The sequence below is a fragment of the Octopus bimaculoides genome, chromosome 21 (assembly GCF_001194135.2).
Source record: "Octopus bimaculoides isolate UCB-OBI-ISO-001 chromosome 21, ASM119413v2, whole genome shotgun sequence".
Lineage (NCBI taxonomy): Eukaryota > Metazoa > Mollusca > Cephalopoda > Octopoda > Octopodidae > Octopus > Octopus bimaculoides.
Genome location: NC_069001.1, coordinates 33,780,817 through 33,790,149, shown reverse-complemented (window position 1 = coordinate 33,790,149; position 9,333 = coordinate 33,780,817). Strand labels below are relative to the sequence as shown.

The following is a 9,333-nucleotide window of genomic DNA, read 5'->3' as shown; positions in this document are numbered from 1 at the left end:
TTTTTGTTCTGGTGGTCGTCTTGTTTGCTATTTCTCTCTTTCTCATTTTTCTGTGGTCTCAATAAAAATTTGTCCATGTTTAAATCTAAAATTAAAAATCGATTAAAATTAACACAGAATAATTTATGTAAATTATAAGTCAATCAAAAATTAAAATCTACTAGGACTACTAAACAATTTACTTACAGATAACCCCGGTTTAAATGCAGAAATGTTATATATTCTTTTGTACTCTAGGCACAAAGCCCGAAATTTGGGGGGAGGGGGCAACTGGTACTTAATTTATCGACCCCGAAAGGATGAAAGGCACAGTCGACCTCGGCGGAATTTGAACTCAGGACCTAAAGACAGACGAAATACCGCGAAACATTTCGCCCGGCGCACTAACGTTTCTGCCGCCTTAGAAATGTAATTTATCATAGCAAAACTGCTGTTCGTCATGTAATGTAATTGATTTATATTTACCGTATTTACGATTTATATAGTTAATTTATATTTACGCTCGAATTTTGCGTATGCTCTTGGATTGTTCTTTTCCGAAAATCTCCAAGATATATTTCACGACACTCCAAGAAAAGGTTAATTCATCGTCACCAATAGTCCATCGCCATTTGCAAGAATTTGGAATCGTCTCTAAGCTTGGCAAGTGGGTTCCACATGAACTGAGTAAAAACAATCGAAGATAACGTGTCAATATCTGCACTGCGCTTTATTCACGCAAGAAAAAAAAAGTGGATGCTCTATAAGAATGTTAAACGCCGATGTCATTGGTTTTTGGGGGACAGTGATTTTGTATGAAATTGGACAAATGTACCTGTTGATTGCAGGATATAATTCTTTCATTGTTCTGTTTCTTCAACTCAAATTGTTTTGGTGCATCACGGAACATTTTACTTTCTCAGGATGTCAAATTAAGTTGTGGAGACTTTAGTGAGTGCTTCAACTTCTCCTTATACCTAAAGACGGGTCCTCCTTTACCGCAGCGTCTCTCTTCTTGTTAACCATACAAAAAACTTTTGGAATGCGATCATCTTTCATTTGAACAACATGTCCTACCCAAATGCTTTAAATTCCCTGCAGCATGCTTTGATATTGAAAATATCACATTTTTCTGAGATTTTGACATTTGATATTTTTTCTTGTTATTTTATGTTGCTAATATTGCGCAAAATGCACATGTGGGAGGTTTCAAGTTTCTTTATGACTGTACTAGGCAGTCCATACTTCTTCCCCATACAAACGTGTGCTCAAAGTACAAGATTTTCATACACTTGTTTTAGTTATCAGACTAACACCGTAATACTAATAATAATAATAATAATAATAATAATAATAATAATAATAATAATTCTTTCTACTGGAAGCACAAGCCTCAGACGAAATACCACTAAGCATTTAGTAATATTAATAACAATAATAATAATAATAATAATAATAATAACAATAATAATAATAATAATAATAATAATAATGATGATGATGATAATAAAAGTTTTCATCATTTTTCAGTTAATTTCCCAGGCATACCATTTAAGATGTCTCAAAACCAGAAAGTTACTACGACCACTTGTGTAGAAACTAAGATGGTGAATGGAGTCGTGGTTGAGAATGTAACCAAAACATGCGAATCTACTGACGCTAACAAGGTCAGTATTTTAAATAAATTCAGTTTCCAGTATCTTCCCTACGAATCTGGGAAGAAAGAACAATCTGGTCGAGATAGGACAAGTGCCAGGGAAATGAATAAATTCTGTTGCAACTGGGCGCAAGCCCGACTGTGTGGTTATGAAGTTCAATTCACCAGCAGATGGTTACTAGATCGATCCATCTGGATAATACGTTGAAATAATGTTTTTTTAAACATAGCTTTAGGACAACTAATGGCCTCATTGAAATCTCACATTAATTTTATAAGAATATAAATAAAACATGAAAAACAGACAGAGTTGGAACTCTTTTAAATAATATATATATATATATTTGTTCATATGATATCTCCACAATGTGTTGATGATGAGAAAAACATGTAATCGTTACCAATATAGCAAGAGATTTCACCGCAAAAAGTCTAAAGTAGACTCCTTAAGGATCGTTCTCCTTGGTTATATATCCAAAATTTTAAATTTAAAAGAGAGTTTTGACGCTAATATCCATTATTATTGAAATTTATTCCTACGTCAACATTTCTGTATAAGGCTATATTTAACTGTCAAATCTAAGTCAAACATATAAATTGCCTAAAGGACAAATTTGAATATGGACTGGACTTAGAGACGATGTTTTGGTGTTTACCTTTTGTTCTTAACCTTTTTTTTCCCCTGAAGACATGTAAGGCAATTTATATGTTTGACTTAAATTTGACAGTTAAATATAGCCTTATACAGAAATGTTGACATAGGAATAAATTTCAATAATAATGGATATTAGCGTCAAAACTCTCTTTTAAATTTAAAATTTTGGTTATATATATATATATATCATCAGTACCTGTTCTGAGGTAGGGTGTTTCTATGCAGATGGTCAGCATGTCCATCAAGTTCTCTATTAGTATACTTGTGAATTTCTTTTGAGAAGAATCCGCAGCTAGTTTGTCACGAATCACTGGACCTGGGCGAACAGACTCTTCACACCTAGACTCACCATTTGACTCGATATAATGGAAGTACCTTTGATAAATGCTGTGGAGTGAGTGGAATTCTTCATATGTGATGTTGACTTACAAATGAATTGATCATATTCACAAGGAAGTGGCTCAGCCGATGACACGCTGAACCTCGACAGCTCACTATTGGTCTTAATGGGATAACATCTTTGTAAAGCTTAGGGGGATCGTACGTGTATGGTAGCTTCCTGTGATGCTAGGTCAGTTGTCTGTACTCAATTGGTGTGACGTGACCCTTGATTTTGGTATTTGGAGTTCAACTGAAGACATATGAAGAAGGCTGGAGAGTACAACAGCCAAAACGTAATCGAAGTAACAATGAAGATGAGAACAGCAGTCAGATTAATATAAAGAGTAGGCGTAATATAAAGTCCTCATCGCAGCAATTTAGAATTGTATTAAATATAGTTTTATTAGAAACATCTGAACATTTCCACATGGAGTCCATCGGTTGCACCCAACAGATCTAGATTATAAACTGTAGAAGCTATAAAGATAGTTTAAGGACACCATGCATGTAGATGTGTGCGTGCGAGTATGTGTGCGTGCGAGTGTGTGCGTGCCTCTGTGTGAGTGTGTGCTGTCTGCTGTCAGTCGTCCCAACTGACTGCTCATGGCTTTGGCTTAACTTGATAAGCCTTCTCCACACTGGCCGGCTTTTTCGCTTGGGTTTACCATTTTATATGTGGAGGCGCAATGGCCCAGTGGTTAGGGCAGCGGACTCGCGGTTTCGATTCCCAGACCGAGCGTTACGAGTGTTTATTGAGTGAAAAACACCTAAAGCTCCACGAGGCTCCAGCAGGGGATGGTGGCGAACCCTGCTGTACTCTTTCACCACAACTTTCTCTCACTCTTTCTTCCTGTTTCTGTTGTGCCTGTAATTCAAAGGGGTCAGCCTTGCCACACTGTGTCATGCTGAATATCCCCGAGAACTACATTAAGGGTACACGTGTCTGTGGAGTGCTCAGCCAATTGCACGTTAATTTCACGAGCAGGCTGTTCCGTTGATTGGATCAACTGGAACCCTCGTCGTCGTAAGCGACGGAGTGCCAACAACACACACCATTTTATATGATCAATTCTTTTCCACTTCATGTTTTTTTTTACTTGTGCTTTATCTTTTCCCTATTTTTTTTTCTCCTTGCATAGTTGGGAGTTTGTCTGGGGAGTCTGCTGTTGTCCATCCTCTGTACAAGACCCAACCAACGTAAATTTCTATTAATGAGAATCTCCGTCTTCTAATTGTTTCCGCCTTGAAGAAGTTTAGTCGAAGGAATCGACCGTTGTCAAGCGGTGGTGTGGGACAAAGACACACACACACACACACACGCACGCACACATACGCACACACACACATATACACACACAAATAGCAACCAAATCTTCGAAAAAGGAGAAAGACACATTGAATAATGTACTCTTAGATATAGAGGATGATCATAGCTGGAATTACTTTGGTCGTAGTTTTACTCAACCAATCAACAATAACATAATAATGATGATAATTTGTTTTATGTGCTACAAAGGAAGTGGATGAAGGCGACATTATAGGGGTAAATAACAAAAATGTCTGAGGGAGTACACGCAGAATCTATTATGATGGAGGGGGGGGAGAGGTACTACTCTTCTGATTCCTCAATTCCTGCTGTCTCTTTCTGGTGTAGAATTCACATTGACATAAGACAGTTGCCTCCATACTATGAATTTATGTTATTGGACATGCCTGATCTTAGTTTCATCAGCCATACTCTAATGTGTTGGCCTAGGACGTTAGAGGAGGATGTCAATTTAGGAGTTTTCTCCTCCTAGACTGGTTACATTCACTGCAGTTAAGGATCTCAATTTACCCTTACAAGAATCTATTTAACTCACAGATGAGAACTGGGAAGGTGTCAGAATGGACCTGGGAGTAATAGTAATTAAGGGGTTCTGATTGAATTATAGAAAAAAAAACAAAAAAACCTTTAATCCTGTTTAAACATCATCAGCAGTTCTGAACATTCACTAATAGGCTTGCATTTATTTTCTTTTAGGAAAGCATTCCAAAAAATTTTAAACAACTTATAAATTCAGAACCAATTGATAAACCAAAAAGGAGCATTGAAGGATCTCCTGAAGAGCAAAAGAAGGAACTTGAAAGGTCAGCTTTGGAAGCCCATAACCGCTACCGTGCCAAACACGGTGTGCCAGATTTGACATTGGCTGAAGATCTGTGTGAGATGGCCCAGAAGTGGGCTGATTATTTGGCTTCCCGTAATGTCCCACAACACAGTGATTGCAAGGGTGTTGGGGAGAATTTGGCCAACAATTGGAGATATGATGGTGGGCTTCTGACAGGTCAGTGTTGGTGTTTCTCGTTTTTCATTTTTTCAGTTCAGAAGCCAGGAGGATCAAAACCATTCACCAATAATGGAATGAGGTGCTCAAAAACAAAACAGAAAGAAAAGTTTATGATTAAGATTTTCAAGACTAGATTTCAGAAAGCTAAATGGTAGACAAGTGTAATGTAGCAACATACTTGAGTGAAAAGTGTTTAATTGTATTTAATGCTGAATGTAAGATTTAGAAATATGTTAACATTAACTTAACTAGAGATTTTCATGCAGAAGGTATCTCTAAGTAGAATCTGATTTCAATCTTAATGGACTGATTTTTCACACCTTGTTGTGTACAATATTGTTGATTTGCTCAGTGAATTTCTCATTTCTCCTTCAGCAACTATGGTGAAGTTTATGCATCACTGAGGAGGTCTAATAAGAAACAAACATGTTCAGAACTGTCGTTCATATTTGTTGAAATGGATAAAATAAAAGTAGTTACAAGGGTGAGCTGAAAAGTTCATCAGCTGACCATGATACTCTCATGGAATGTGATCAAATGAGGTTTATTTTTTAACATATAGTCCTTCTTGCACTCAACACAATTCTTCAATCAGTGTTGTAGTGCTTGGATCCCATCGGTGAAAAAAAGCCTTCATCCTGTTGGTCAAGAAAGTCACCAACAGCAGATACAACACCATCATCACTGTGACACTGGTTCCCAGCCAAGTGTTGTTTCATGTTGGGAGACAGATGTTAGCTAGATGTGGCCAAATCAGGAGAATAAGGATGGTGATCAATGAGTTCAATGCTACAGTCATCCACAGCAGCCATTGAAATCAAGCTCTTGTGTGCTGGAGCATTGTCCTGATGAAACATGACCCCTTTCGTCATTTTTTGTAGGCATTTGGCTTTGATAGCCTTTCATAACTGCCTCTGCATGTTGGCATTGTATTCCCCATTGATGGTGTGGCCCTTTTGAAGATTTTAAATAAACATAATGCAATTTGCATCTAGAAAAACTGAAGCCATCATCTTTCCTGCAGATGAAGCAGCCTTGGATATTTTTGGAGCAGATGAGGCGGGGTGCTTCCACTGCATGGATCATCTTTTTGTCTCTAGATCAAAGTGGTGAGCCCAATGTTCATCCTGAGTTATGAAACATTCAAGGAAACTAGCTGGATCTGCCTCAAACAATGTCATATTTTGCCATTATGTGATCAGCCTGGTGCACTTTTGATCATGAGTCAGAAGAGGTGACACCCATCGAACAGAAACCTTTGTCATGCCAAGATCATCGTACAGAATATACACAACTCTCTCATGGGATATGTTAATAGCATTGGCTACTTGATTTATTTAGAATAGCCTGTTCATCCATCACCATGTAGTGAATATGATCACTGTTAATTCATTGGTGACAGTTGTAAAACTTCCAGACTTGAGGTCATCTTCCAGACTCCCTCATCCGCTCCTAAATTTAGTTACCCACTTATACACTGTTGATAAAGCTAGAACGTCATCTCCTAACGTAACAAGCAAGAAGTCAGCATGAATGCCCTTGGAGGCTATACCCTTTTCCTACAGCAATTGATAACACGGCGATGCCATATTTTTTCCTTTCTCAAGAGAATTTGCTACCAGTTACTTTGGAGTCTTCTTTAACCCTTTCGTTACCATATTTATTTTGAGATGCTCTGTATTTCTTTCAATTTATTTTAAATATAACAAAGAATTTTGTAAAATAACTTAGTAATCATTAAGTTTAGGAACATGAATTATGACTAAGTTTTGGTGGAAGATTTTAATTCAAAACCTATGAAAACAATGATATCTACAATGCAGTAAGCTGTTAGAAATTATTCTTTTAAAAATTCTTTTTCAGGTGAAGAAGCTACAGACATATGGTATGAAGAAATCAAAAAGTATGATTTTAATGACCCTACATTTCGTTCGGGTACAGGTAAGACATTTTCATTTTATTCTTAATTGATACTTTGCTTAAAGGCAGAAAGGTCTCACATTTGGGGGAGAGGCTATGATAGAGTTGATTATATTGGCCCACCCCAAATACCTCAAGTTCTTCACTGGTTATTTATTTTATCAACCCCTGGCAGGAAGAAGGTTAAAGCTGACCTCAGTAGGATTTGAACATAAAATGTAGCACCTTATTAATACTCGTTTCAATCGTTCACACAAACCCTAAATTTATGGAGAAGGGATATTATCAATCAAATTATCACTTAATTGAATTACTTCTCCAGTATATAACAAGAATTCATTTCATTAATCCTTACGTGTGAGTAAAATGTAAAATCCATTCCCTATAGGAATTCTGAATTACCATTGTAAAGAATTTGTATCCTCGGACTAAATGCTGCTAAGCATTTTGCCCGGCATGCTAACAATTCTGCCAGCTCACCACCTTTATAATAATAATAATAATAATAATAATAATAATAATAATAATAATACAAATAAGGCTGTCAGCATCAAAAAAACATATGAAGAAGGCGGATGTCACCTGAAGAGAAGAAGAGGAGGAGTTTGACTTTCACAGACCTGCCTTATGTAGAGGTCACCAGGATTAGTCACCCATTAGTTAATTATATCTCTGATTAGGGAAACGGGAAGTCAGTAACTTCAAAGTCTGACAGTAGAGAAAGGAATCTATTTTTCTTACTCTGCCAGTGAATTCCAAGGTTCACTCAACTTCTTGGTTTACACCAACAAAAACACAATGCCTAGGCAATGGGATGGCATCATTGAAAGGCAAAAACAATGTGAAGGGCATTGTGACTAGTGATGTTTAACAACAACCAATAGTCCAATCAATACTATGATACCACAATATATATACATGTGCATCTTTGGCCATAGGGAAAAGAAAAGGGGGTTGGAATTGGAACTCCTTTGACTAAAGAGAAATAGGTGGAAGAATCAGTGTTGGAATACCTTTAACTTCATTGATGTTAAGCAATAAGTATTTATAAGAACCTGGAACTCTAAAACTTGCAAATATTTTGTTAATCTAAAGAGAGGGATCAGATACAAAATTGCATCGAAACGGTTAATTTCTCTGTGATACTCTTTAGATGAAAGTGGCGTCTCTGATTTTTGGAATTTATGATTACTAAAAGAAATTTTCTTCTGATCTTTTATTTCAGGTCATTTCACACAAGTGGTGTGGAAGGAAAGCAAGGAGATGGGTATTGGAAGAGGTCGTTCTGAAGATGGCAGCTACTTTGTGGTGGCCAATTACAGACCAGCCGGAAATTTCATGGGCCATTTTGCAGAAAATGTCTTCAGACCAAAGGCATGAGATGCAAATTCATATACATCATCTCCTTATTTAAAATTGTTTGTAAGTGTGTATATATATATATAATATATATATATATATATATACATAGAGAGAGAGAGATAGATAAATAGATAGATAGATAGATAGATAGGTACATACATACATACATACATACATACATACATGTATATATAAAGGTTAATAACATGCTCATAACAGATTTCATAATATTTAAAAAAAGAATTTTTTTTAAAAATCACCTTTACACTTCAAAATCTGTATTAAGTAACCTTCATAGACTTTCAAATACATACATACACACACACACACACACACACACACATAAATATATATAAACATATATATACATATATGTGTGTGTCTGTGTATATATATATATATATATATATACATATATATGTGTGTGTGTGTGTATGTATGTATGTATGCATGTATAATCTTATGCCGTCATATCAATATTCAAATTCAGTTTGAAACTAGCATTCCAGTAAATTTTCCTTTTTAAGTTTTAATAATCTCAGGATGAACAACTAACAACATTATAATAGTTTTTATCAATTTTTCCCTCTCTTTCTAACACTATAAAGATAAGTAAAACAAGTAAAAAAGAAATGATTTACTTTGATGGAAAAATTACATAAACTGATGAAATAAAATAGTTTTGTGGTAAAAACTGGGTTTGATTTTGTTATTCTGACTATGGTTGAAACAGCACTGGAAAAATGAAAGCAAAATATATAAAATTACTTTATTTTAGCAAGAGACTTGGAAACAGCTGGGCAGTGCTAGTGCAGTCAGTTAAAAATTCTGTGTACCGGAGGTCAGAATGTTTCAGGGGTCATCAAGAGAAAATGTGCTCCGTTTCAGGGCAATATAATGAAAGTCAGACTGATTAAGACCATTTGTGTTTGAGTTACTGACTTTAGCTGGACTCACAGGGAGTATGCACAAGTGCAAATTCTTTATATTTCATGTACACACACACACACACACACACACACACACACACACACACACACACACACACA

General features: G+C 36.1%; 1 protein-coding gene across 1 annotated transcript in view; it reads left to right on the top strand.

Moving 5' to 3' along the window:
* Positions 1–8,540, top strand: part of LOC106884500 (Golgi-associated plant pathogenesis-related protein 1) — a 10,031-nt gene extending 1,491 nt beyond the window's left edge. Inside the window, exons 2-5 of the mRNA XM_014935918.2 lie at positions 1,510–1,646; positions 4,696–4,999; positions 6,866–6,943; positions 8,148–8,540. Of these exons, the coding sequence (XP_014791404.2) occupies positions 1,536–1,646; positions 4,696–4,999; positions 6,866–6,943; positions 8,148–8,302 (648 nt within the window). The 5' untranslated portion in view covers positions 1,510–1,535 and the 3' untranslated portion in view covers positions 8,303–8,540. The remainder of the gene's footprint in view (positions 1–1,509; positions 1,647–4,695; positions 5,000–6,865; positions 6,944–8,147) is intronic.
* Positions 8,541–9,333: the final 793 nt, after the last annotated feature.